This window comes from Sapajus apella, unplaced genomic scaffold (assembly GCF_009761245.1).
Source record: "Sapajus apella isolate SASKATOON/1434 unplaced genomic scaffold, GSC_monkey_1.0 scaffold15, whole genome shotgun sequence".
In the NCBI taxonomy this organism is placed as follows: Eukaryota; Metazoa; Chordata; class Mammalia; order Primates; family Cebidae; genus Sapajus; species Sapajus apella.
Genome location: NW_022436955.1, coordinates 2122317 through 2149187, shown reverse-complemented (window position 1 = coordinate 2149187; position 26871 = coordinate 2122317). Strand labels below are relative to the sequence as shown.

Sequence of the window (26871 nt, the reverse complement as noted above, 5' to 3'; positions counted from 1 at the left end):
TCTCAAAGATGAGAGGGCAGGCCTTGGGTGCCCCCACTCTGAGCAGCATGTGTGGGGAAGGGAACTTTTGGAATCAAAATGGCACCATTTCCCATCTCTCTCTGTGCCCTGCTCCGGGCTCCCATCAGGGTGGGCCTTCAGGCCCACCTGAGCCCAGCCTGGGAGGCCTGGCCTGCCTCCTCCTCCCTGCTAGACAGGGAGGGCATGTGGCAAGCTGGGTTCTTTTCTCAGCAAGAACAAATGGCAAACTAACTCCATACTCCTTCCCTGCTCCGCCCTGCCAGGGTGACCCCAGGTGCCCTGCCTCTCCCTTTTCTGGACTCTCGAGGGCAGCCCTAAGCTCTGCCCCTCCCAAGGCCTAGTTTCCAAGGGTCATTGTGAAGGAGCCTCCACAGAATTGGAACAAGTTCTCCTTGGTGTTGAGGTCAAGCTCCCTAACCTCGCATGGGCTGGACCCCCATCCCCTGCATGCTCTTCCAGCTGGAGGCTCCAGCCCAAGGCCTTACAAACAAGGACACACTTGCCAGCTGTACAATTTATTCAGTGCACATTATTTACAGAAATAATGGTATGGAGGTGGACATGGAACCCCCGCAGCCCCACCCCTTGGCTGGCTCTCTGGTTCTGCAGGGGGTGGAAGCTGCTGGACCTGCACTTGGTGCCAGTGCACGAGAAACCACTCCCAGAGGCCAGAACCCCTTACCCCCAAGGCGCCTCGGGGATCCTGGGTGGCAGACCCCACTCACTCAGGGACATGGGGAAGCAGAGCCAGCTGTATAGTACCATTTCCCACAGCAGCCATGGCCCCCTGCTTGCTTTGGGAAGGAAAAGAGGAAGGAGGCATCTCCGCCCTCAGGGCCGAGCCCAGGAGCAGGGCAGCCTCTTAGGCCATGGTGGGGGCTCCTTTGGGGGGTTCACAGTCTGATGCGCTGCTGGCCTATCCCCAACAGTGTCTCTCCTCTCAGTATGCTGGGGGGACAGGGAGCTGGAGGGGAGGAGCCCCTCATACCCGGTGCCTGGCACTGTGGGCACCCACACAGGTGGGCACCCATCCGTGGACATCCACTGCCCAGGCCTAGGCACCCATCAGACCCCTCTCCTGGGGGCTCAGGACACTGGCAGCTGAGCTCAGGCCTCTAGGTTGGTGGTGTGCATGGGAGAGGGAGGGAGGAGGCGCAGGGAAGGAATGGGGGTTCTAGCTCAGGGAGGTGTCTCTGCTATGGGCGAGGCTGCCGCTACCCAGGGAGGGGCCTTGGCAGACTCCTTTTGGTCCATGGTGAGGCAGGCCCACGGCCCTTTCTCCAGAGAGGGAAGAGGGGTGGGCCCCAGGGGAGGTGGGAGCTGGGAGCTGCTGCCGGGGGTGGGCTGGGTTCTCAGGCCCAAGGAGCCAGGCTCGCTGAGGCTGTGAGAAGTGGGTTGGGAAGGAACCAAGCCTTAACTCAGGCTTGGGGGCCACGGCCCATCTCCCTTCCATGTCCCCTTTGGCCTGGGGCTGTCCCTGGGTGGAAAGCTCTTCCTAAGGCCCAGGCTCACTTGGGAGGGAGGAGACCCGGGGGGGCCAGCCTATCTCCAACTGGGCAAAGGGAGCCTGCAGTTATGGCCCTGGGCTCAGGCTGAGGAGGGGCTGCTCTTCCAATGTGGGCCTCTGCCGAGTCAGAGGACGATGAGGGGGTTCTAATTCCCTGACTGGAGTGGAACTACATTCAGAAAACTCTAAACACCCTGCTCTGGTCAGGGAAACAGGAACAAATGGTTAAGTAAGGTGCCAAAAACAAAACAAAACACTTGGGCATAAATAATGAGGGCAGGGCAGACAGGGTGTGTGAGGGTTGGAAGGGGCCCCAGCCTGGGGGCGGAGGGAGCCCTCAGGAGTCATCTCAGAACCACAGGCGCCGCGGTGGGCCCCCGTGGGCCCCCTGAGCACCGTGAGCAGGAGCCCTGGACGCTCAGACCCACTCCTGCAGCGAGCGCTTGCAGTAGAGCAGCATCCGCGGTGCGCCCTTGCGCTGCATCTGCACCAGCGCATAGGTGAGGCCCAGGACACAGAGGAGCAGCAGAAGCGGCACCAGCACCATTACCACGTTCAAGGTCCGCGCCACCTCCTCCATCTGCACCACCACGCGGCTGCCTCCATCCTTGCCAGCCCCGGTCCCGAAGTCCCCCTCCCCATCGCCCACGTCGCCCTCTGCGCTGTCCACCCCGGGCTCTGCGTCCCCATGGGGGTTGAAGGGCGGCCGGGCCACGTCAGGCCATCGGGGGCCTGGCTCCACATGCTCCTGGCAGCCCATGAAGTCCCGCAGGATGGACTTGGGGTAACCAGGCTCCATCCGCAGGCGGTCATTGTGGAATTTCCAGTATTTGGTGCCCTTGTAGAAGAAGGTGTAGGCTGCAGGGACAAGGAGGCCAAGAGTGGCTTCAGGCAGAGCCCCAACACCAGTGGGACCCTCAAAAGCCAGGACATGCCGAGGGCTTTATTTATTTATTGAGACGGAATCTTGCTCTGTCACCCAGGCTGGAGTACAGTGGCCTGATCTCGGTTCACTGCAACCCGCCTCCCCGGTTCAAGCGATTCTCTTTGCCTCAGCCTCTGCATAGCTGGGACTACAGGCGCCCACCACTATGCCTAGCTAATTTTTGTATTTTTAGTAGAGACGGTGTTTCACCATGTTGGCCAGGGTGGTCTCCAACTCCTGACCTTGTGATGCACCCGCCTCAGCCTCCCAAAGTGCTGGGATTACAGGCGTGAGCCACCGCGCCCGGCCATGCTGAAGGCTTTAAAATATCTTTCTTCTCATTTGCTCCCCTGAGCATTTTCAAATCTGCCCCTTCTCAAATTACAGGAGCCAGACTGAGGCTCAGAGGGTTTTGGGCAAGGGCAGGACTAGAACCTTGGGCTTCCTGACCAGACTGACATTAGCTGGGGCAGGGCCTAGAAGGGTCTTACAGCCTGCTGGGATGGGGGCTGCAGTCAGGGACTCTGCTGCCCCATCCCAGAACTGGCTTTACCTCACACCACAGAGGTCGGGGTCTTGCTCAAGGCCACACAGCACCCTACAGTTGTTCTAGAGTGGAAGGAACCTGGTGCTGCCTTGGGCTGGCTCTCTGGCCTTGGGCACCATGCCAGCATCCCATCAACACCAGGCAGGGCCCAGGTTCCAATTAAGGGGTGAGCACAAGAGATCAGAGCAGCTAAAGAGTACCAAGCTCACACACAGAAGCTGTGTGACCGGCCTGAGCACTGGCAAAGCAGGCAGGGTCTTTCCTGAGTCACCCAGGCTGGGGTATAGTGGCACAATCATGGCTCACTGTAGCCTCGACCTTCTAGACTCAAGCAATCCTCCCACTGCAGCCTCCTAAGTAACTGGGACTACAGGTGCAAGCCACCACATCTGGCTGATTTAAACATTTTTTTGGTAACTATGTTATCCAGGCTGGTCTTGAACCCCTGGACTCAAGCGATCCTCCTGCATCACCATGCCTCTTCAAGAACTGGGATTACAGGCGTGAGCCACTACACCTGGTTGGTTTTTTTTTGAGACCGAGTCTCCCTCTGTTGCCAGGCTGGAGTGCAATGGCGTGATCTTGGCTCACTGCAACCTCCGCCTCCCAGGTTCAAGTGATTCTCCTGCCTCAGCCTCCTGAGTAGCTGGGATTACAGGCATGTGCTACCACGCCCAGCTAATTTTTATATTTTTAGTAGAGACAGGGTCTCACCAAGTTGGTCAGGCTGGTCTCAAACTCCTGATCTTGTGATCTTCCCGCCTCGGCCTCCCAAAGTGCTGGGATTACAGGTGTGAGCTACTGTGACCAGCCCTGGTTTTTCTTAAGTGCACTAGAGACCTTGCTGGAGAAATAGAAGAGGCACAACTCCCTGTCTCTTAGTTATAATGACAGAGACAGGGCTTTCCTTCTAGGTAGATATCCTGGCAGGATTTTCACCCCCTAACACTCTGAGCCAAGCCTGCCCCACTCAGGCTCAAGGCTCCCCTAGGATAGCCTGAGGGCAGCTGGCTTCTGCAGGCATCAGGGCAGTGCTGAGCTCCAGCTCCAACACAGGCAGGACTGGGCTGGAATCCTGACCCTGCACCTTCCTGGCTGTGTGATTTGGCATACTCCGCTCAAGCTTGCTGGTTTATTAGTTTGCCTATCTGTAAAAAGGAGTTCTAACTATGCAGGAAGGACCAGGGTGTCAAGCTAGGTAAGCTCCCAGCCCAGAGCATGACACAGCATGTCCCACATACACACCATCACAACACTGGGTGACATGGGGCAAGCCCTGCCCCATGGTATGTAGCAGGGGGTATGGTATGTGCTGGGCAAACTGGGAGGGGCTGGCCAGGTACCTCCATCATTGCTCAGGAAGGCCCCTTTAGGGGAGGCAGGGATCCCTTGCCAGACGCTGATGGGCTTGGGGTATCCAGGGTCTCCACGCTGCGTCTCCTCGTTGAAGCGCCAGTACCTGAGACCAAAAGCACCAGGCTGTGGACCTGAAGACCCTCATGGGCCAGGACCCATTAATTCCCCACAGGCAGGGGATTCTTTCTGGGTAAGCCTGAGGTTGAGGGGAGCCTAGCTGGGTCCTTCTCCCCTTGAAGAGGGGATGTACTGCTCACCTGTCCTCTTGGAAGAAGAAGGTGTGACCCGTGGGCTCCCACCAGATGGCCGTGTCGATGCGGTCGTAGGGGATGCCCCAGCCATAGTTGGTCAGCGGCTGTGGGTAGCCAGGTTCTAGGTTCGCCTCTCGAAAGAGCCAGTAGTGGTCACCTGCAGGATGGGTGGGAGGCAGAGTGAGGACAGGCTGGGGGCTGAGGGGTGTGTGTGGGAAAAGAATGCTCTTCTGTGCCCACAAATCCATTCACATCCACTGCCATCCCTCTAAAGCACACAAAATCACACTCACACCCTTCTGCACATCTGTAACAACATACACTGTGGTCACCCACGCATCACTGCACTCAAGGACACCTGAGGCACACTTGTTCCCATGAGCACGAGTCACCTGCTCACATCCGCACACTCCCCCATGCCACCCACGGTCCTCGCTTCCCTGTGCAAACCCAACCCTGCACATATAGCTCTGTATGGGGAGGGGGTGCCTGGCCTCTGGGTCTGGGGGCACACCAGCAGCCCTCACAGCGTGTGGCCCAGGGCTCCTTGCTTTTAATGTGAGCCCAGACCTGTCCTCAGGGAGCTCCTGCCTCACTGAAGCTCAGGACAGTGAGGTCCAAGCCCTGGCAAATCCATCACAGGGCGCTGCCCTGCAAGGCCTCATCTCTGCAGACAGACCACAGAAATCCAGCCCCAGAGTGGGCTGGAGGGCACCTGTTCTTATGAGGATGAGGCCGCAGGAGGCAAAGAGGCAAGGACAGAGGGAAGAGGCTGAGCCCTGTGCTGCATGGGATGGACAGGCACTTCGAGGCTGCAGGTCCAACCCTGCCCCTGGCCTCTGTCTTCCTCCCATCCCCGCCTTGCTGCTGTGTCCCCACCCTCCCAGAGTGAGCCCACAGTAGGGGCACTGGATCAGACATGCAATGCAGCCCTTCACTTCCTCTTCCCTTGGGTCCAGCAGGGTCAGAGGTCACGGCAGGAAGGCTGCCCAGCCCCCTAACCCTACCCTCGCTCACCTTTGAAAAAGACAAAACGACCGTCCTGGCGCTCATAGGCAGCACTGATGTCACCAGGCAGACCACGCCAGAAGTGCCCGATGGGCATAGGATAGTTGTCCAGGACGCGGTTGTGCCGGACTCGCCAGAACCAGCGGCCCTGGGGAGGACGTGGTGTGAGCAGGCAGCAGGGCTTGTTGCCTTGGCTGGGAGAGGTGCCGTCCTCAAACTGCCCTTCCCAGGTGAGGCTGGGCCCAAGGAAAGGACACTGAGATGCTGAGGCGGGCAGCGGCTTGGAAAGCCAGGGCTGCACAAGGAACGGGGAGCTGGCACCTGGGCTTGCTGTGTGACCCTGGGCAAGTCCCTCAGCCTCTCGGGCCGCCTTCCTCCCCATCTAGAGCTGAAGGCTTACTGGCTCCCGGGGTCTGCTGAGTGAGGGTGGGACAGGGGCCTGGAGCAGCCAGGGAGGGCAAGGCTCAGGGACAGGCATGGGACGCAGGGCCAGACCTTGAACACGAACATCTCCCCGCGAAGCATGGCCACTGTGTCAAAGTCCCCGTCGCAGATGTTGGGGCCATACTGATCGGGCCGCTCTGTGGCTCGGGGTTGGGCTGGGGGGCCCGGCCTTGGGGGCCGCTCTGGCTTCCCACCTGGGGGTTGTGGCTGGGGAGGCCGGTGGTCGGGCCGGCCTGGCCGCCGTGGCATTACGGTGGGGAGAGGCTGGGTGGGCCGCGGCCGACCATCTGGGGTACCTACAGAGAGGCGGGGGTTCAGAAGTGAGGTCTGTACTCCTACTCAGAACCCTGGGTCCCAGGGCCCCCAGCATAGACCCACCTAGGTGGAAAGTAAAGTCTTGTCCATCAGTAGACTCCTCCCCAACACCCACCTCCATCCTCTGTGGGACCTGGGTCCTCCTTCCAGCCCCTCCTCGACCTCCCCACACTGGGCTTGGGTCACTGTGCTCCTGAGGCTGCCTGCCTGTACAATGTCCCCTTGGGGACATTCCCTCAGGATGCCAGCCTGCTCCAGCAGAGGCTCCAGGCCCTGGCTTCAAGCATCTTGGACTCTGCATTTCCAAGTTGCTGGGGATACAGCAAGGGGCACCCATCAAGTACCCAGTACAGTGGGAGCTGCCAGCCCCGAGGGCTCTGTGTGGGCAGGGTGCAGGCCTTGGCCCACTGAACTGGCCCAGGGGACCTCACTGCTGGAGACTTTCTTAGGTGGGCCCTGGGTGGGAGGTGGCACTTGATCAAAGCCACTGGAAAGTGATAAACCAGCAACACTCGGGGCAGAGCTGTGACAGGCTGGGAGTGACGGTGGGAGAGGGAGGGCGCTGGGATCACCCAGGCACTGGTGGTCTAGTAAGAATACCGCCAAGGGTGAGGAGGAGAGGAGGGTCATGGGGAACACTGGTGCCACCTGTGTCCCTTCAAGGCCTCCAGCCAGCAGCCACAGCCTCAAGTGAGGGCCAGGCCCTGGAGACAGCCAGCCCTGGGTTTTATTCCCAGCACCACCATTTACTCCCCAAATGATGAGGGCAAGTCACTAATCCTCACTGGGCCTCGGATTCCTCATCTCCAGAATGGGGATGGCGGTAGTGCCTCCTCCTCATCTGGCAGGGACTTGAGAGTGGCATGCTGGGCCCGCTGGCCACAGCGCACGCACCGTAGAGATGCTGGATGCCCTGGAGGTCGTCCTCGGGCAGCTGGAAGTTGTCAACGTCCTTCCATTGGTAGTAGGGCGCCATGATGGCACTGGGGTTGTTGGAGTGCTCCAGCCCCAGCGCGTGGCCCAGCTCGTGCACCGCCACCAGGAAGAGGTTGTTTCCTTTTGGGGAGAAGAAGGAGCAGCACGGTCAGCTCTGGCCAGTCCCAGGACCTGACCACCCTGGGCCCTCCAGGCTGAGGCCACAAGAGAGCCTGCCCTTGCTTCCCTCTTGGAAGAGGCTGAGCTCTTTTGGCCTACAACAACCCCATCTGAGAAATGGGTAGAATCATCCCTCTTGCCTCCCCTTTTTGATGGTAGGGCAACAGACTGAGATTGAATGTAGTGATCCCGAGACCAACCCAGGGAACTCTCTCCTCTCTTCAGCGGCCGCTGAACCCACTCAGCACGGCACTGTGCCCAGTCCGGCACCACCTGCCCTGCCCCACCCTGGCCAGCTGTCCTCACCACTCAGGTCAGTGTTGGAGAAGGTCCAGGGCTCATCTGCGTCAAAATGGGTGTCCCCGCCCAGGCCGGGGCCAGGGAAATAGGCGTGGGCCAGAAAGCCACCCGAGCCGTCAAACGGCGAGCTGTCGCCATGGAAGCCAGAGGCAAAGAGTACCATGATGTCAGCCTCCTTCTGCCGCCGAAGCCGGATGTCCTCGTAGGGCACCTCCTGGAAGACCAGGGGCGTGGCCTGCTCCCACACGCGGAAGGCCCTGCGTACTGCCTCCATCGAGTGGTACCAGCCCAGCTTCTGCGTGTAGTTCTGGATGCTGGGGGCGGGTGGGAGATGAGTGAGCGGAGGCGGGGCCAAGGGCCTACTATCGTCTGCTGGCATGTTCCCAAGAGTACACACAAGGTCACCAACAAGCCCATCAGTATCAACTGGCAGTCTGGTTTGATGTAAATCATAAATTGAATTTGTCAAATCCAGGAGATCATGAAGAGATCATTGAATTAAGATTGCATTGTGGCAAATAAGCTGATTTTAAGTAAGAGAGACATTATGTAAATTAAAATACAGGTGCTATGTGGCTGGAGGAAAGAACTAGAAAATGGGATGCAAATGGGTGAGGTTTGGGAAACACAGGCTGAGCAGTTCTGATGTTGAGCTCCAGGGTCAAGCAGACCTGAGTTCAAGACCTGGCTCTAACAGTGTCTGTGTAATCTTGGGTAAGTGATTCAGTCTCTCTGATTTCCAGTTTCTTTTTTTTTTTTTTGAGATGGAGTTTCACTCTTGTTGCCCAGGCTGGAGTGCAATGGTTCGATCTTGGCTCACTACAACCTCCACCTCCCGGGTTCAAGCGATTCTCCTGCCTCAGCCTCCCGAGATGCTAGGATTACAGGCATGCACCACCATGCCCAGCTAATTTTGTTTTTAGTAGAGACGGGGTTTCTCCATGTTGTTCAGGCTGGTCTTGAACTTCCAACCTCAGGTGATACGCCCGCCCTGGCCTCCCAAAGTGCTGGGGCTGCAGGCGTGAGCCACTGTGCCTGGCTGATTTCCAGTTTATCTGTTAAATTAGAAAAGGGTGCGTGCGTGCGTGCGTGCGTGCGTGCGTGTGTGTGTGTGTGTGTGTGTGTGTGTGTGGTGGGGGGGTGCTTTCTTCATAGGGTTCCAGCGAGGATTAGAGGAAGTAGGTTGTAGCCAGAGCCTGCATTTGATGAAGTATGGCGAGGTGTGCTCTTACCCATATAAATCAGATTCAGCACTGTGTGCTAGAGAAGCTTTCGTTAAACCTGAAGGGAGTATTTTGGCTGGTTGGACCTTGAATTCACTCTGGGGGCTTGAGGTCTAAGTGAACACGGGAGCCGCTCTTCCTTGGGAGATGGAGCTCGAAGTGGGGACAGAGCCAGACTGCCCTTGGGGACAACGACATGGCTCAAGGCACACTTGGCCGGGGAGTTTTCTTGCTCAAGGACTCAGCAAAAAGGATGAGAGCCCCTGATTCGAGGATTCTGCAAGCCACTTGCTGCCTGTTCACTTGAGGGATGCCTGGATTCCTCACCCCAACCACCCCTGCCCCTCACCGCAGTCTGTGCTGGGGCAGTAGCCCAGCTGGGCCCAGTAAAGCCAGCCCCTGCCTGCAGGCTGGTGGGAGGTGGGGAAAGACAGAGTGGAAGCAGCTTGAAGGGTCCTGACCTTCCCTTGAGGGAGACTGCCTGGACTGTTGAGGCTAGGCGCCCTGAGGTGGGCTCTGGGAAAGGAAGCCTGAGGCTCAACCTGCCGAGGAGCAGATACCTCCCTGGGCAGCTGAGCCCCTACCTGAAGGTCAGATGGTGGTTGTTCCACTTCTTCCCGGTGAGGGCATAGCGCTTCCGTCGCCGCCGCAGATTGGCTTTCACTCGTACCCCAAACTGATCTGGCACCCCACAGCGGGGCCGCTTCATCCACCTGGAACATGGAAAGAGAGAGGTGAACACACCTGCCTGTTCTGGTGCTGCCTCTTCCAGGCTTCCCAGCTGCCCCTCCTATGACGTGGTGGGGTTAGGGGACTGTCAGCTTCAACTTCCAGTAAAATGGGCTGAGTGCCCAGGAGTGGCTCAGCCAAGGTGAACCCTTCTCTCCTTATCACCCAGTAATGAAGGGTTGCTCAAGGCCTTCTGTCCTGGATACATTATGCTCTGTGCATTGTTTTCAGGGACATGCCTTTAGGTTCATAGCCATGCCTAGCTAGGAATTCCCATCCACAGCACCTGCACTGAGCCTCCACACTCCCTTGGCCATGGCAGACATCACTAATCGATCACTGTGCTCCTTACTGCCAAGGCCTGGATTCTGCCCCTGGAGATTTCTCAACACAAGGCTATTGGTAGCCACTCCAACCAATCAGAATTGGCACAGAGAACCCAACCATTTGCCATCTCTTATCTAGGCCACTCTTTTCTGGAAACCCCATATACCAAGGACTTTTGAGAGCAGGTCAGATGGAGGGCAGGTGCTTGTGGGGTCTGAATAGGGGGACTCACTTCTTGGTCTCTTCATCGAGCACACCCGTGACTGGGATCCCGTAGAAGCGCTGCATCTCTGCGAGGGCTGAGGCCAAGATCTGGGCAGAGCGCATGGTGGACATGTGGCGGCTGGGCTGGGGTAGGTAGCCATAGAGCCGCAGCCAGTTCTGCAAAGAAGCCGCAACCCCGTCAGCAGGTCCTGGCACTGCTACCTCCAAACACGCAGACTGCGCCAACTGCTTCCCACCACCTCCACCACCCCTGCCCTGTCTGAGCCATCCTCACCTCCTGCCCACGTGACTGTGTGAACCTCAGCACCCTCCTCTCTGTTTCCACCTTCCTCATCATCTCCCTCACATAAGAGCCAGAACAAAGGCCAGGTCTGGCCAATCCTCTGCTTAGAACCCTCTGAAGATTTCCCATTGCACAGGAAAAGCCATGTGTACAGGAGCCATAAGGCCCTTACTCCATGACCCCACCTTAGCTCTGACCTTGCCACCACCACCCCAACTGCCTGATGCACTCTCTTGCCAGACAACCATGTGGCTTTCATCCTCACTTTCTTCAGGTCGCTGTTTCAGCACCACCTTATCTAAGAGGTGTCCCCTGACATTATGTTAAAAGGCCCCATTGGCTACCCCTGCAGCCCCTCCTTCCTCGCATGCTTATCACCATCTGATGCACTGTATATTTCACTTAGGTGTTTGCTATTTGTCTTCCCCCATTAGGACGGAAGCCATGTCCACAAGGACGGTCCACAGCAGCTGACCTGACTACTGCACTGGCCCCTCCAGGGTGGGCCCTTACCATGCCAAGGAGACTGCCGGGACCCAAAAGGATTCAGAACCTCTTGAGCCTTCGCCCTTTGGTACTGCTCCTTAAATCTCCTGGAAGGAGTGGACAGATGCAGGAACCACACAGGCTCGAGGCTTGGACAGAAGCCTGAAGCCCGGTCCCTGCTCTGCCACAAACTCTTTATTCTCCCTGGGCCCCAGCCTCCTCATCTATAGAATGGGGAACCATGGGCTGTTGAGGGGGGTGAGGTTTGAGGAAGACAGCCTTGGAAAAAGCTGGTACACAACGGGTGTGCCCTTCTCTCTCCACGGCTCACGTGGCAAGTCTTCTCATCCATCCACCCACCCACCCTGCCAGATGTTTCTGAGCCCCCTCTGTGCCAGCTGGAGGACTAGGCTGAGGCATTCTGGCCTTCAGGAACTTACAGTCTCTCTGGGAGACCTAGCATACCCATAAAGCAAGGAACCTACACCCCACAAGTTGCATGGCTAAGCAAGAGGGCAGAGCCAGGCCGAGCTGTGGTAGAGAGGGAGTTCTGCCTGCCTGCTTCATGTCCTCAAGCCCTCAAGAGCACGCTGACTGCCATGGCAGGCAGTCTGACTTCTCTGGGAGTCTGGGGGTCTCCAGAATGAGAAACTCTTAAGGCCTGCCCCGAGTACTCTGGGAGGTGAGGGCTGCCCCAGGGGTCCAGGGATCAGGGCAGTAGCTGGACACGGTGGTTGCTTTAGGCTTATAGCCATATTGGCCGGCTAGGCCACACGCGCCTATCTGCCTGCCACCAACGTCACATCTCATACCTCAGGCACTTGCTGTCTCATTGCCATCCACTGGCCCAGTCCTGGCACCCGGCCAGGCCCCTGGTGTGGCTGGGCAGGCCAGCTCAGCGGCACCCAGGCTGCTGATAGACGAAGCAGCTGCTGAGCCAAGGAAGGCAGCCTGGAGAAGCTGCTGGGGTTGCAGACTGGATGCGTGGCCACAGCTTGGAGGCCTCTCAGGACCCGGGAAGCAGCCCCAGAGCAATGAGGTGGAAACACAGAGCTGAGAAACCACCAGCTCTGAGGACAGGCAGAGAGAGGCAGCCCCTGGCAGTTTTTGAGATGTGGCTCCACCTCCTTATCTCTCAGTCAGTTACCAGTAAAAGGGGGGTAGCACCAGGACCTGCCTTATGGCCTGGGTTTCTGAGAGGATGAAATGGGAACGTGCACTTTAGTGCCTGACACCATCCTGGGCAGCAGATGGTTCTCAACAAATGTGCAAATGACAGAGACCAGGGGCCCATGTGGTTGTCCCTTGGGCAGGCAGCCTTTGGCATCCCACCAAGAGGGCTGATGGGCCAGGCTCCACCAGGACCCCAGAGTAGGGGGAGGCAGGAGCCCCCCAGGGCCCCTCCACAAGCACTCCTCACCTTTCTGGCCCTGGACGCATTCCCACAGCTCAGTAAGATACTGGCATGTTGTGGGACTCTCCCTGTTCTTCCCAAGCATGGGAAACCATTTCCCAAGTCTCCTGTGCTAGGGGGGTGTGGGGTGGCAGATCCCCCATCTTTAAAGGACAGTTTCCCTGAAGGTGCTTGGGGAGATCCAGACGGCGAGGCCGTGATGCTCAGCCAGCTCTAATGGCAAGGGGAATGCAGCTGGAGGCCGGGGGAGTGGCAGGGGACTGCCTGCTGGCAGATGAGGGCACCTCTACATCACCTATTTGCATAAGGTAAAAATATCTCTGGGAGTGCAATCATGGGCCACTGAGGGGCTGATTAGCAGCATCTGCAGAGTGACAGTAGGGGAGGGCAGGGGAGGCTCAGGCTGGGGCCCCAGGGAAGAAAGCAGGGAGCTGGTCTGTCTGCAGTGAAGAGCTCCAGAGACCAGCAGAGGGGACAGGGCAGAGGAGTCCCTTCAACCCCAGGGCCAGCTCAGGGGTTGCCAGCAGGGTTCCAAGGGCCCTATGGACCTTCCACACAGACAAGCAGTATTAAGTTCCAGGGAAGTGAAGAGCTGCCATCTTGCTATCAGCCAATCGTGCACCCTCAGCCACCCCTTGGGCAGTGGTCAGGGAGTGGGGGGCAGTGGTAGGCCTTGGCGCAGACCAGCCGAGCTTCTGGATGACAAGGCGAAGCCGACAGAGACTGCCTGAGCAGTGAAGGCATGCTCAGGGTGGATGAACGCCAAGTGCCCATAAATCTGCCTGGGTGGCAGCAGTATCACCCATAGGGCTGTGAGCTTCCTCCTTTCCCCAGTGTCCAGGAATGTTTCCCGGCCACACTAAGCAGGAGACAGCTTGGAACACAGGAGGGAAGAGACGGCAGAGGGCAGGGCCGCAAGTGCTGTTGCCTCCAGGTGGGCAGGGTGGGGAGCTTGCTGAGCTGCTCTGCTGGCACTGGGCAAAAGGCGAGGATAAGTCCCCAGGTCACGACCCCTAGTCCCAAAGTGTTCAAGCCCTTGCTGGTCCTCCTGGTGACTGTGAAAACTGTCCCTAATACAAGGAACCTCTTCCTGTCACCTAGAGTCACAGGTGGGGTGAGACAAGTTGGGGAAGCTTTGCTTCTCAGGTGAGGAAACTGAGGCTCAGAAAGTCTGTCAATGGCAGCGTAGGGCGGGATTTGAAGCAGGATTTGGTTTCTTCTGCCACCAAGGCCACTGTCTAATAAATGGGAGGGAAGGAGGGCTCTGGGGCCATGAGGGCCCCTCCCCTCTGCAGCTTGGGGTATGGGCTGCTGTGGGAGGACCCAGCCACTGTGGTCTTCTCAGCTATTTCTTTTTTTTTTTTTTTGAGACAGAGTCTCGCTCTGTCACCCGGGCTGGAGTTGTAGGAGTTCAGTGGCTCGATCTCTGCTCACTGTAACCTCTACCTTCCAAGTTCAAACGATTCTTCTGCCTCAGCCTCCCTAGTAGCTGGGACTACAGGTGTGTGCCAACACGCCCAGCTAATTTTTCTATTTTTGATAGAGACAAGGTTTCACTATGGTGGCCAGGCTGGTCTCGAACTCCTGACCTCAGGTGATGTACCCACCTTGGCCTCCCAAAGTGCTGGGATTACAGGCTGAGCCACCACACCTGGCCAATTTCTTTCTTGACCTCCAGACCCCATCCCAAAGTATTTACTGACACTTCAGGTGAGTGGCATGAAAGTATGGGGCTACCAGGTATGCAGAGGGGAGAAGCCCTCATGGCCCCAGAGCCCTCCTTCCCTCCCATTGGACAGTGGCCTTGGTGGTAGAAGAAACCAAGTCCTGCTTCAAATCCTGCCCTACGCTGCCACTGACAGACTTTCTGAGGCTGTTTCCTCACCTGAGAAGCAAAGCTTCACCCACTTGGCTCACCCTACCTGTGACTCTAGGTGACAGGAAGAGGTTCCTTGTATTAGGGACAGTTTTGACAGTCACCAGGAGTCAGAAGGGGGGTTCCTGGCCCTTGGCCCACAGGAGAGTCCATAAACACAGCACCTGAGTCTGGCCTGGGCCAGGCCACCCCTTCCAGCCCCCAGTGAATACTCACAACCACTCCTGAAAGGTGGATTTGTGATCATTCTCATGATACAGACAGCTAGGTTCAGAGATAGTGAGTGCCTCACCCAGGGTCACAGAGCTGATCTGGGCTAGACCAGGCTGCTTCTGAAGCATCACCAGCTCCTCTTGGTCTCAGGCTGGGGACACTAGGCCTTTCTCAGGAGCAGTGCCCAGCACAGCACGGGGAAGGGTGCCTAATCCTCCCCACACCCAGCATCTCCAGCCGGGTCTGGGCACTGGGCCATGTCAGTCCGCCCTCCCCCACGGGCTGCCAAGAGGGTTGGTGTGAGAAGCCGCTAGATCAATACTGTGCAGTGAGCAGCCGCCACAGTGGGGGAGTGGGGGCAGGGTGGGGGAGGGGGCGAGCGTCTGCTGCTACTGCCCCAGCCGGCCCTTCCAGCTCCTCCAGCACTCAGATCTGTGAAGCTGGCGGGCAGCCCCCTCCTACGGGGCCCTTATCAGACCCCAGGCAATAAGGATACTTTCTACTGGGCTCTGTTTTGCCTCTGTCACCCAGGTTCTCTCTGCAATCTGAGCAGACCCAGGCAGAATTGCCCAGTCAGGCACAAAAGAAGCCTTGTCAAGGCTGCCAGCGAGGGATCCGGCCCCCAGACCTTTTGTGGCCTTGTGAGGTCCTCACCATGCCCATCTCCCCTACCCCGGAGTCTTGGTATTGAGGGCTCCAGGGAGCAGGCCAAGGCTGTGCCCAGCTCTGTACTCCCAGCCACTGGGCAGAGCCCATGCTGAATGGGACGAATCCTGGGGGAGGCAGGGAGCCTGCAGGAGGCAGGGTGTGCACTCCAGGCCCACAGGGCCCACCTGGATCAGCAGACCTGCACCAACAGTCCACTCACCAGCTGGGTGGCCCCAATACCATCAAGCCCAGCCACCCCTGAGGCCTCCATGGACTACAGCTGGACAAAGACTCATCCAGCCTGCATCCTGCAGACAGAGGGCGCTCACTGCTGCCCAAGGCAGCCATGCTTTCTCTGGACACCAATGACTGTTAGCCCTTCTTCAGGCTGAGCGGAAGTCAGCCTCCCAGGGCTGCCCCTTGGTCCTGACTGCTTGTCCTAACAGACCTTCGAGCAACAGAAGATGGCTAGGAGAACTTTGCTGAGCCTTAGTTCCCTCCTCTGCAAAAAATAGTGCCAAGATCATCACTCCAACATACCACGAGGGGTTGAGAGCATAAATGGTGTGACTACCCCCAAGGCCAGTAAAGAAAGGCGGCACCAGGCCGGGCACGGTGGCTCACGCCTGTAACCCTAGCACTTTGAGAGGCTGAGGCAGGTGGATTACCTGAGCTCAGGAGTTCAAGACCAGCCTGGGGAATACGGTAAAACCCAGTCTCTACTAGAATACAAAAAATTAGCTGGGCATGGTGGCATGCACCTGTAATTGCAGCCACTTGGGAGGCTGGGACAAGAGAATCACTTGAACCTGGGAGATGGAGGTTGCAGTGAACTAAGATCGTACCACTGCACTCCAGCCTGGGCAACACTTAAAAAAAAAAAAAAATGCAGGCAGCATCGAGCCAGGTCCTCCGTGGTGGATTGGTCACTACCTTTAGAAGCAGCGTGGTCCACATTTCAGCAGTTCTAGGACACACATGCTTAGTTTGGGCTTAAATCTGCTCCCTCTTATGGGTCTTAAAGCGAGTTGCGGGTCGGGGCTGGGACTCTGGGTGCTGGGGAAGTCCCGCAGGAGAAGCAGGAAGGAGGCAGGCATCTTGAGGTCTGGCCACTTCTTTACCCCACAGCCTTCTAGCCTGCCCCACACTCCTTGACCTGGAGGAAAAAACAACTGGGTTCCCTGGCCAGTGGGCGGGGTGAAGAGGCCTCTGTGTGCCAGGAGTTTGGGGCCTGGCTGGGGGCCAGGCCTTCGTTCTCATCTGGAAACCTCCCTGCAGGTGCTGACTCCTAGATGGGGCTGTCTGCAGGGCAGAGCCTGGGTGGCTGGACAGGTGGGGCAAGGCTGGGTGGGCCTGGGGAGGGCTTTTGGCTCACATAGTTCAGGTGTAACCTCAGAAACCTCCTTCCCAGCAGAATTCTGCCTGGTGGAACTTCCACAGGATGGCACCCTAGGCTCTGACCTGCAGCCTTTTTTATTTTTGAGAGAGTCTTGCTCTGTCGCCAGGCTGGAGTGTAGCGGTGCAATCTTGGCTCACTGTAACTTCCGCTCCTGGGTTCAAGCGATTCTTCCGCCTCAGCCTCTCAAGTAGCTGGGACCACAGGCACATGCCACCACGCCCGGCTAATTTTTGTATTTTTAGTAGAGACAGGGTTTTACCACTTTGGCCAGGATGGTCTCGATCTCTTGACCTCGTGATCCGCCCACCTCCGCCTCCCAAAATGCTGGGATTGCAGGTGTGCGCCACCGAGCCTGGCCAACCTGCAGCCTTTAACCCAGCATGGGGTTGGGAGCTTGGGCTCCAAGGCAGACTGAGCTGGGTTCGAATCTAAGCTTTGCCACTCCCTGGCTATGGAATGTGGGGGTAATTTCTCTTGACTCACAGTATTAGTCTCCTCTTCTGTACAACAGGGTAAGGACAGTGTCTACACTTGAAGAGTTAATACAAAGATTAAATGTGAAAATGCTTACAAAACATCCCTAGGCTGTGTCCAGGACAGACATAAATATGTTGAAAGTGCTAAAAAATAATGCCTGGGCCTCCCTGGGCCCCCATGCCGGCCACTGTGCATAGTGTTTAGTGCTTTGCACGTACATGCAATGAATCTCCCCAGTAACTCCATCAAGCAGACATACTATTGCTATTCCCTTTTTATAGGGATCCTGAGGTTCATACAGGCTCAGCGACTTGCCCAACAGTAAATGCCATTCGCTTCTGTCACTGTGTTTTGCACTATTTTGCATGAGTCTCCTATGTACCAGGCACCATACTCATAAATGCTGAACATGGAGTTGGGCTCTCACCCCTACAGGGTGACAGTCACTCCTAGGGGAAGGACAAGGCAGTGCCAGTGCCCTGGAGGGCCAATCTAGACCCCGGCCTTCATCACCACCAGCTGGTGGCAGCAGGATGTGGGGCATCTCCAGAGGCTGGCGAATGGCTGGTACCAGGGTCTCATCCATGTGTCCTGACACTGGAGGCTGAGTTGGGTCTCTTCCCACTTTTTCTTCCATTCCCACCAGGGCAATGGGATTAGGGAAGAGGCATCCCTCTTTGTCTCTGGGATCCAGGCCCAGCTCCATAACTTCTGGTCTCAGGAATCCCTGGAACCAGTGTCTGTCTGTGGAGCAGCCCTATCTGAACTGTCACTCAGGGCTGTCCAGCCAGATGGTGCCTACTGTGTCTTAGGCCTGGAGCGTTCAGCTGCCCTCAGGGTCCTGATCCTCACACTGACAGGCCGGCTTCTCCCAGGACCTTCTTTGTAATGGAGAAAGATACGAGCAGAGTTCCCAATCCCTCTCTGTCTTTGCTGACTCTGAGAACATATCCCCAGGCCCAAAGCATTGCCCCTGCTGGAGTGTCCAAGCGAAGGAGCTACCCAAACCTTGGGATGATATGGAGGATACCCATTCTCATCTGATCTGGAAAGCAGTGGTGCTCACAGCGACCACCATAGCTAGCCTGAGGTAGATGATGGCAAACTCCCAGCAGGGCAGAGGTGATGATGGCAGGGAACATCTAGACCAAACAATAAACAGGCCACAGAGGGGCAGCCAGAACAAACGGCGTGGGAGGCGCAGGAGGCGGGGCCTTTCCCACGCCTGCAGTGTGGTCATCCTGAGTGGGCATGAGCGATATGGGCAGTGGGCACTGGGCTTTTGGGGAAAGTCTCCTTTTGGGGGTGGGGATAGTGTGTATTTCCACGTTGCTCCTCTCCACATTCATGGATGTCGTTTAAGTACAGACATCTCTTGGGGTGGGGCAAAGGGAGGTGTCTGTGTTCAGAGGCCACAATGGGCAGGTCAGGCCAATACACTGCTCAGACAAGGAGCTTACCCTGAGCTGCTCTCTGCAAGGAGACAGATGACTGGCTGGACCCAAGGGCAGCCCCAACTCAGAAACATAGCACGGGCTGGGTGTGAAGGGTATGGCCTAATGGGATCTTGGTCCCTGGCTGTGCCAATCTGACCAGTTCTCTCTGGGTCTTGACACAGTACAGAGAGGAGGGATTTGCTACTAGCAAGAAAACAGAGTAAAAAGCAGAGACAAGAGGGGAGGGGGGAAGATTCAGTTTTTGTAGATTCTCAATGACAAGACCCCACTGTTAACCCCCTTTTCTTAGCTGGTGGGCACAGATGGCCTCTGTAGTTTTTGCTCCATATTTAAAAGAAAGAGAAGACCAGTGGGACCCCCTGGAGCCAGCATGGAAGTGCTGGTAGAGACTGAAGCGCAGGAGGCCTGAGACTGGGGCTCACCTGAAGGTTGAAATAAGAATTCACACAGACACCCATCCCTGCCCCTGCCTCATCTGCTCAGCGGCAGGGCAGGGGCTAGGAAGATACTCGTGGGCCTGTTCAGGGAAGGTGGGTGGATCTGTTTTGGTGGTGGTGGCACCACACCTGTGAACTCTGGCAGCCTGAGTCACCTCCACAGGGCAGGCTGAGGGCCTGAATTGTGCCTGGGAGGAGGGGGTGGGGGGAAGGAGGTGAGATAAGAGCTCCCCAGTGAACCTGGAGATCCCCAGCCCTGCAGGGCAGGAGAAACAGCAGGAGCAACCTCAGCTGGTGGGAGTCTGGCCTGGAATGGCTACAGACTGGGACCGGACATCCAAAGGAGAATGTGAGATAGGACAGAGCAGCTCAGTAGTGGGCTGGGGCCTGGTGGGTTGCAGGTGTTTGCCAGTTCCTAGCACATGCCAGGTTCCTTGATGTCTCAGCTTCATGTAACTCCTGTGGCTTCCACAAGAGTAGCTCAACTGCCAAGCTACTCCAAGAAGGTCCCAGCCATGACCCAGCTGGAGGCCTGAAGCTGTGTGGATGCTGGGGTGAGGATCAGAGAGCCAGCCCTTCTCTGAGGAAGGGAGGCTCTGGACACAGGGTGTAGGACAGGCCCAGGAGTCTTAGGCCACAGCCAATTGGCAGACAGGCTGGCTGCTGAGGCCATTTGACTCTTTGGGCCCACTTGTGCTCAGACGTGATGGGACTGCAGAAGCAGCCTGTCCCCAAAGCCAAGTGTAGTAGCTGGGACACTCCACCTGTCTCTAGCCCTCTATCTGCATGGCTGCCAACATTCAGGGCTCCCTAAACCTTCCGAGTCTTTTCCAGCCACTGGCCAGGCCCCACCCAAGTTTTTCCCCAGGAGTAGGGCTGCAGGCCAGCCACAACCCCCAGCTTGGGGGCATGGTCTGTGACAAGGCAACCAGGCCTTCTTTCCTGGAGGCCCCGAGCTGTGGGCACTCCCTGAGCTGGGGGACTGGAGTGAGGGTGAGATGGAACTGGAGAAGCAGAAGAGAGAATGAAGCCCCTCCAACTACAGGTCCCTGCACCCCAGAGCTCCTGGCCAGCTAGGGCGCCATTCACAATGCACAGCCATTGAATTCCATCACTGCTTCCTGTGTACAGGGGCCATCCCTAAGTAGATCAGAAACTCAAGGGGTGGGATGGTGACTTGAAATTCTTTGGCACTCCAATCCAGAGTGGCAGGTGGGCCCAATGCACTCTCTGCCCAGTACTTGGTCATAGGCTGAGGGGTAATCCTCACCAACAGGAGCCCCCTAAAGCTCCTGCCTGCCTGTGTGAATGGGGCGGGAGAGGGTGGCCAGACTGGACAAGAGCTGGGCTCCTATCCAGCCTCCTGCCAGGGCCTGGCTCCTTGCAGCTCTCCCTGTCCTGGCTGGGGAGGGAGGGCAGAGCAGGTGGGGAACTGGCTGGGAGGTGTAACTGGAGCCCAGGAGGAATTCCCTGCCCTTCCTCTATGCTTTTATTAAAGTAGGGCGGGGAAGGGCAAGCTTCCATCGGAAAAATCTCCCAGGCAGCCCGGGGGGGGGGGGGGGAAAGCCGCCGCGGGCTGGGGAGGGAGCACCAGCCCAGCTGCAAATAGAAACGGTGCTCAGGCCCACAGCCCGGGCAGCCCAAGGGCACCAAGTCCCGAACTCCGTGCAGAGGAGGCGCCGGGCTGCTTCTTTCTCCCTACTCCCCGCCCAATCCTCTCCCTGCCTATCTGGGGCAGGGAGCAGGGTCTTAGACGTCGGGGAAGAGCAGACCCTGTTCTTACTCTGGGGCAACAGAGCTGGTGCCTTCAGTGTCCACGCTCGGGAGACACCCTGGAGCTGGCGCACTGGCTGGACCCGGCTCTGCGCCGGGATGCCGCGCCTGGTCACCCGCGGGACCTGGCCAGAGCGGAGCCCCAGGAGCGACGCCAGGCGGGCTTCTGGCGAAAAGAGGCTCGGGGTCCACCCTCTCCAACCCGGGTTTCGGCGTAGGGGCGCTGTTGGGAGGAAGCGCTGTGGGAGGCAGGGTCTGTCCTTAGGACCCCGCCCGGGCGTGGCTAGGCTTCCTCACAAGAGCACAAGAAAGTCGCAGAAGTCCGCTGCCTCAGCTGTTTGTACCCCTCCCCCCCATCCCGGCCCGCCAGCACGTTTCGGTATCACCCAGACAGGAGGCCACCTGGGCGGAAGCGCTGTTACCCAGTTGCCCAGCTCCTGCTCTGCCGGTGGCTGCCCGCGAGAGCAGCCCCCTCCCCAATCGCAAAGAGCGCTGCTGCGCGCCAGCCAGGCTCTCGAGGAATCGGCTGCCCGGGAGGGAAGGAAGGAGGGGAGGCAAGAGCTGGGGACCGCGGAAGCGGCTTCTGGGACACAGGCCGAAAGCGGGGGGTCGGGGTGGAGGGTTCAGTTCCCATAACAGGGCTGTAGGAGTAGGGGGGAGGTGAGAGCTCTGCGTCCTCCAGGGTTTGGGAAGAAGAGGTGAGCTGCAGAGGGCGAACTGGGGAGGGGCAGCCTGCCAGGTCCCCTTTCTTCCCCGCCAGGCCCAGAACAGGGGGCACATCTCCGCTCCGTCCACCTCCACGCCCCAGTCTGCGGGCGTGTCTCCTCTCCCTCCAAGCCCCCAACCCGCAGCCAAAGGGCAGGGCAGGGGTCCTTACCTCGGCAAGGACCTCAGCGTCTTCGGCCGCTATGCCAAGGCCCAGGCAGCCCAGAAGCACCAGGAGCAGCGGCAGCAGTCGCGGCCGCGCCGCCGCCTCCCGGTCGCCAAGGAGGCTGCCCGTCCAGCCGGGCCGTCCGGGCGCGCTCCGGTCGCTGCCCATGCTCTCCGCGCCCAGCCCGGCCCGAACACTGCACGCAGGGCTCGCTCGCGCGCCGGCGCCGGGTCCTCGCACTCGCCTTGGAAACTTGCGACGCTCCCTGGCTCGTGGCCCGGCTGGCGCGCGGAGGACCTCGGGCTCCGGTCCCCGCCGGAGCCGCCAAGGTCCCCTCGGCAAATTCCCAAGCCCGAGGAGAAGCGGGCAGGGCAGGTCCGGGCGCGCGGAACCAGCTGGGGGGCGAGAAGGCCGGCCGGAGGTGCCCCCCGCGGGGTCCCGCAGCCTCGGCGCCCAGCGCCTGGGGCCCGGCTCCCGAGAGCGAGCGCAACTCCGGAGCCTTTGTCTGGCTCAGCGCTCCGGCCGCCCGGTCCCGCGGCGCCCCCTGCGCGCCCAGCTCCCTCTGTCCATGCCCGGGGCCGGGAGCTGCCCGGAGCGCGCGCCTCCTGCTAGGGGACTATGCTCGTCGCCGCGCCCGACCGGGCCCGGGTCCCCAGGCAGTCCCGGGAGGAGGCGCAGGGAGCCGACCCGAGAGAGCGAGCGAGCGAGCGAGCAAGCCAAGGAGCGGGCGCCCGACGTCCCCGGCGAGTTCGGCGCGGCTCCGGGCGCTCCCAGCCCTCCTCCTCGCGCGCCGCGGCCGCCGCGCTCTTAAAGGGCCAGTGCGCTCCCAGAGCGCGGACCCGGGCGGGGGCCGGGGACTGTGCCCCACCCGGAGGCTTCTCAAGAGCAGGTGCGGGCGGCGGAGGCCCAGCAGGTGGGTGGCCCCGTTTACTCTTCCCAGACGGCGGGAAACCTCTCCAGCCCACCCCGCGTCACTCCCAACCCAGCGTCGCGGGTGGGGCGGGGGCGACCTCCAACTCAACCCCCCGCAGAGGGAGGAAGCGGGGAAGGCGTGGTCTCCCTATTTGGGAGGAATGAAGACTCCTCCTTCTCCTACCTGGTAGTTAGGGGGATACTGAGGCCAAGGGGGACGGGAAGGAGGTCTTAGGGGAGGGACCAAAGAGTCCAGTTTTAGGCTTAAAAAAAGTCGATATATAGAAATTTGTCAGCCTGAAACCTCTTTTCAAAAGCCCCGGGGTGTCTCTGGCCCTTGAGTAACTTTCCTCAGTAACAAAGTGAGGGTTTTGTGCGCGTCTAGGGCGCGTTGCAGCGGACAAGGGGCAGGTTTAGCAGGGACACGGTTCAAGTGCCGGATCCGCCCCTTGGCTGCCGCTCGCACGTGGGCAAATTAATCTCTCCGAGCCTCCATGTTCTTATCGGGAACATGGGGCAAAGAGTTGGGATTAGAGCGAGGTAAGGCTTCCGGTTCCTGGCCTGGCGCAATAGGTGCCCAAGCACTTTGGCCACTGGCTGGTGCGAATGAAGTGCGACAGTGCGGCCCGACGCGGCGCGAGGCGGGTGGACACACCTCCCTGCGAAGCCTAACGAGCTGGATTTCATTCTATTCCGGAAGCAGCTTGAGGTCCGAGCAAGGACGCCCGGGTCGAAGGTCCGCCGAGACCCGGGGGCCAGGCCAAGGGCAGCCCTGGCGCGGCGGACTGGCCGGAGGGGGTCAGTGGGTGAGGGCGGCTGGCAGAAGGGCAGAGACCGCATTCCTTATCTTCAGACCCGGAAATGGAAGCTGTCCTTACCTGAGGGCGGTTTTCTCTAGAGCAGGCCCTCGGGGCATCCCAGCCTGCCTCACCTCCCGGAAATTGGAAATCAGGAGACCTGGCGGAGAGCCTTAGAGAGGGCGTGTTTTGAACTCTCCTACTAGGCGAAGGTGGAGAGGCTACCGGGGATGTCCTTGGGGAAAAGAAGTCAGAGTTTGGAGAAAGGATCCTGGCAATTTCATCATTTCCACGGACTCACTTCTCTGTGGGATCCCTCATCTGGAAAGTGGGTTTCTAAATTCTCCACTTTGAAATTTGCTTTTGGGAAATGTGCAGTGGTCTTCAGACACGGACAACATGGTTGTCCTTGTTTAACCGACGACATTGCACTCTTTAATGATATTTAGTCTGGATCAGCCAATTGGAAAAAGTTTGAGGCTAGGCGAAGTGGCTCAAGCCTGTAATCCGAGCACTTTGGGAGGCCGAAGCAGGAGGACTGTTTTAGCCCAGTAGTTCAAGACCAGCCTGGGCAACATGGCAAGACCCCATCTCTACAAAGAATACAAAAATGAGCCAAGCGTGGTGGTGCACACCCGTAGGCCCAGGTACTTGGGAGGCTGAGGTGGGAGGATCACTTGAGTCCAGGAGGTTGAGACTACAGTGAGCTATGATCATGCCACTGCCCTGAATTCATCCCAGCTGACAGAGCAAGAGCCTGTCTTAAAAAAAAAATAGTTGGGGTTTATGGGGCGAGCTATTAGTGAGAGGAGCCCAGGAATGAATGGAGCAACATTCTTAGAGGCCCGGGTCAGTCAAGTCTGGTGATTGTTTTCTCCCTGTTGGAGATTCCTCTCTTGGGGTCCAATCCTGCCTTAAGGAAATGACATCCCCTGTGACCAGATCTTGAAGCTCCTAGTTATTGGTTATCCAAGGTGGATTTGCACCTACATCCAACACAAGATGGCTGGGTTTCTACCAGGTCTGGCCAGCAGGGAGCACAGAGAATCCCCATCCTCAAGACAGCACTTCTGCAGACTTGGACACTGGCTTGTATTGGGACGAGAGGCAGGTGTGAGGTAGGTACTCCATCAACAAGCCCAGGAAGAGGGACTGGGCCATTCCCCTGGGGGAGGATGTGGCTGGGGAGTCCATCTGTCCTGAGGATGGAATTTGAGTGCAGCAACTTTGAGAAATGGGCCAAGATCAATAGCCAGTCTTCAATGGAGAATGGAAGGTGGCAGCTGAGGAAGGAAGTAGGAGACTCGCTGAGGGGGATGGGTGGGCAGGCTGTGCCTGAGGAGGTGGCTGGCGGCAGGAACTTGGCGGGCACCCAGACATTGAGTGTGCCTCTGGAGCAGAGCGAGCGCATGGAGTGAGCGCTCCCGCTGACAGTGCAGAAGCAGCCAGGGCTCTTCCATAAGAGGAGATTCTCCATAAGAGGAGAAACCCGGGAGACAGAGGGAAGACCAGAGAAGGCTGCGGTCCCCCCCCAGGCAGGCTGGCCCAAAGAAATGCTCTTGATGGGGATTTTATTGCACTAGGGAGAGTACAAAATCAACACATCTGGCCTGGGTGTCCTCAGATGTTCCCCGCAGGGCAGGGAAATGATCATCTCACGCCTGTTTGGCCGATTTCCACCTGGCACTCTCCAGTGCCTCTCCAGACCACCCCAGCTTTGTTTCCAGGGGAGAGGGAAATTACCTTGGCTTGTTTGTTTATTCCTTGTCTTGGCACCAAGAGTCCCAAGGCCTGCTTCACCTTTGATGGTGCGTTGGGTGGGTGCATCGCCTGAGGAGCCCCTGGAGGGGGCAGCTGGGGGGGGGTGTCCTGGGCCTAGTTCCAGCCCACAGCAACTTTCCTTCACTGAACAGGAGACCTCCCCTACGACCTCAGAACTCTCCTTTTGCAAATGAGGAAACAAACCCAAAGAGGGGAATAACTTGCTGGGATTGCCCAGTTAATTAGAGCTGAGGCAGAAACCCAGGGATCTAGCTTCTGATCCAGAGCTTTTTACAACCCCTCACGCCACTTCGGGACCTGTAAATGAAACAGCTCTGAAACACCATGTCTGGGCTTTCATTCAAAAGACTCCAAGAAAAAAAGGTGTGTGGTGGTAGGCGGGGGTGTCAGGGTAGAGATGAAAGATAATGGCAAAATGTGGATAAGGTTTAAAGCTACTTGATGGAAGGGCTGGAGTTCACACATCTCAGTCCCATTGACTGACTGGTCCTTTCGGGCTTGCTCTGCCCCAGAGGCACAGGTACTTGGGAGGCTGAGGTGGGAGGATCACTTGAGTTCAGGAGGTTGAGACTACAGTGAGCTATGATCATGCCACTGCCCTGAATTCAGCCCAGCTGACAGAGCAAGAGCCTGTCTTAAAAAAATAGTTGGGGTTTATGGGGCGAGCTATTAGTAAGAGGAGCCCAGGAATGAATGGAGCAACATTCTTAGAGGCCCGGGTCAGTCAAGTCTGGTGATTGTTTTCTCCCTGTTGGAGGTTCCTCTCTTGGGGTCCAATCCTGCCTTAAGGAAATGACATCCCCTGTGACCAGATCTTGAAGCTCCCAGTTATTGGTTATCCAAGGTGGATTTGCACCTACATCCAACACAAGATGGCTGGGTTTCTACCAGGTCTGCCCCAGTACCAAGAGGGCAGACCTTGTCTGCTTCACCAAGCGCCCGGTTCAGGGCCTGGCACAGGGCAGGTGTCAGTTAAGTGCAGGCTGCACAGCCAGAATTGCCATGTTGCTTGCAAGCCAGAAAGTATGCCTGGCATCCTCCTCCTCTCCAGAAAAACCAACCTACTGATGGGTCAGAGTCAGCAGATCAGCATGGCGGAGAGCAGGAACAAGGCACAGAATGTGCCTGGGTCTTTCAGTGCCGTGTCTGGGAAGCTGCCTCAGGAAAGGCAGGGTTGCAGGGGCCACAGTGGGAGCCAGGGCAATAGGCCCCTTTCCCTCAAGCCCTGTGAGCCCACCCAGATGCCAGGCCTGACCACGAGGCGGTGTGTAGGGCTGGATCAGGGCCACCCCAGCACAGGACTTGAGGTTGGGCTGAGGCTGGATCAGGGCTGCCCCAGCACAGGACCTGAGGTTAGGGCTGAGTATGGCCCTTCCTTGTGGTTTCTCATGTAAGTAAGTCGCTGAACCTGTTCTTGTAACAGCAGACTAGTCATTCCTACCCTGTTTATCTTTCAGGGGGACACTGGAAGACATGAGAAGGTTCTGGGAAGCACTCAGTGTCACAGCAGAAGGCCTCAGTGTCTGCCTATATCGGTGAGGGATGCGGGTGGTGACCCCTGCCACACGCCTAACCCCAGGCTAGATGTGCCATGTGAGAACTCTGTCTGTAGACCTGGCAGGTCGGGTGACCCCTCCCTACCCTCATTTTACCGAACTCAAGGCCACCTTGGAAGTCACAGCAGAGACTTCCAAGAGCCCCTCTAAACTGAGACACAGCTTGACAGGGTAGGAGAAGATGAAAGTCATCTTTTCACTGGGTTAAATACAAGTA

General features: G+C 58.1%; 1 protein-coding gene across 1 annotated transcript; it reads right to left on the bottom strand.

The window, feature by feature from the left end:
- Positions 1 to 520: 520 nt before the first annotated feature.
- On the bottom strand, positions 521 to 22578 carry MMP15 (matrix metallopeptidase 15). Its single transcript, XM_032284054.1, has 10 exons — positions 21614 to 22578; positions 10281 to 10429; positions 9577 to 9705; positions 7776 to 8083; positions 7269 to 7430; positions 6111 to 6355; positions 5625 to 5763; positions 4614 to 4764; positions 4344 to 4459; positions 521 to 2386 (listed from the first exon to the last, which is right to left on the bottom strand). Exons 1-10 carry the CDS (start codon positions 21773 to 21775, stop codon positions 1947 to 1949), a joined length of 2001 nt encoding a protein of 666 aa, XP_032139945.1. The 5' UTR covers positions 21776 to 22578; the 3' UTR covers positions 521 to 1946.
- Between the last annotated feature and the right edge of the window lie 4293 nt (positions 22579 to 26871).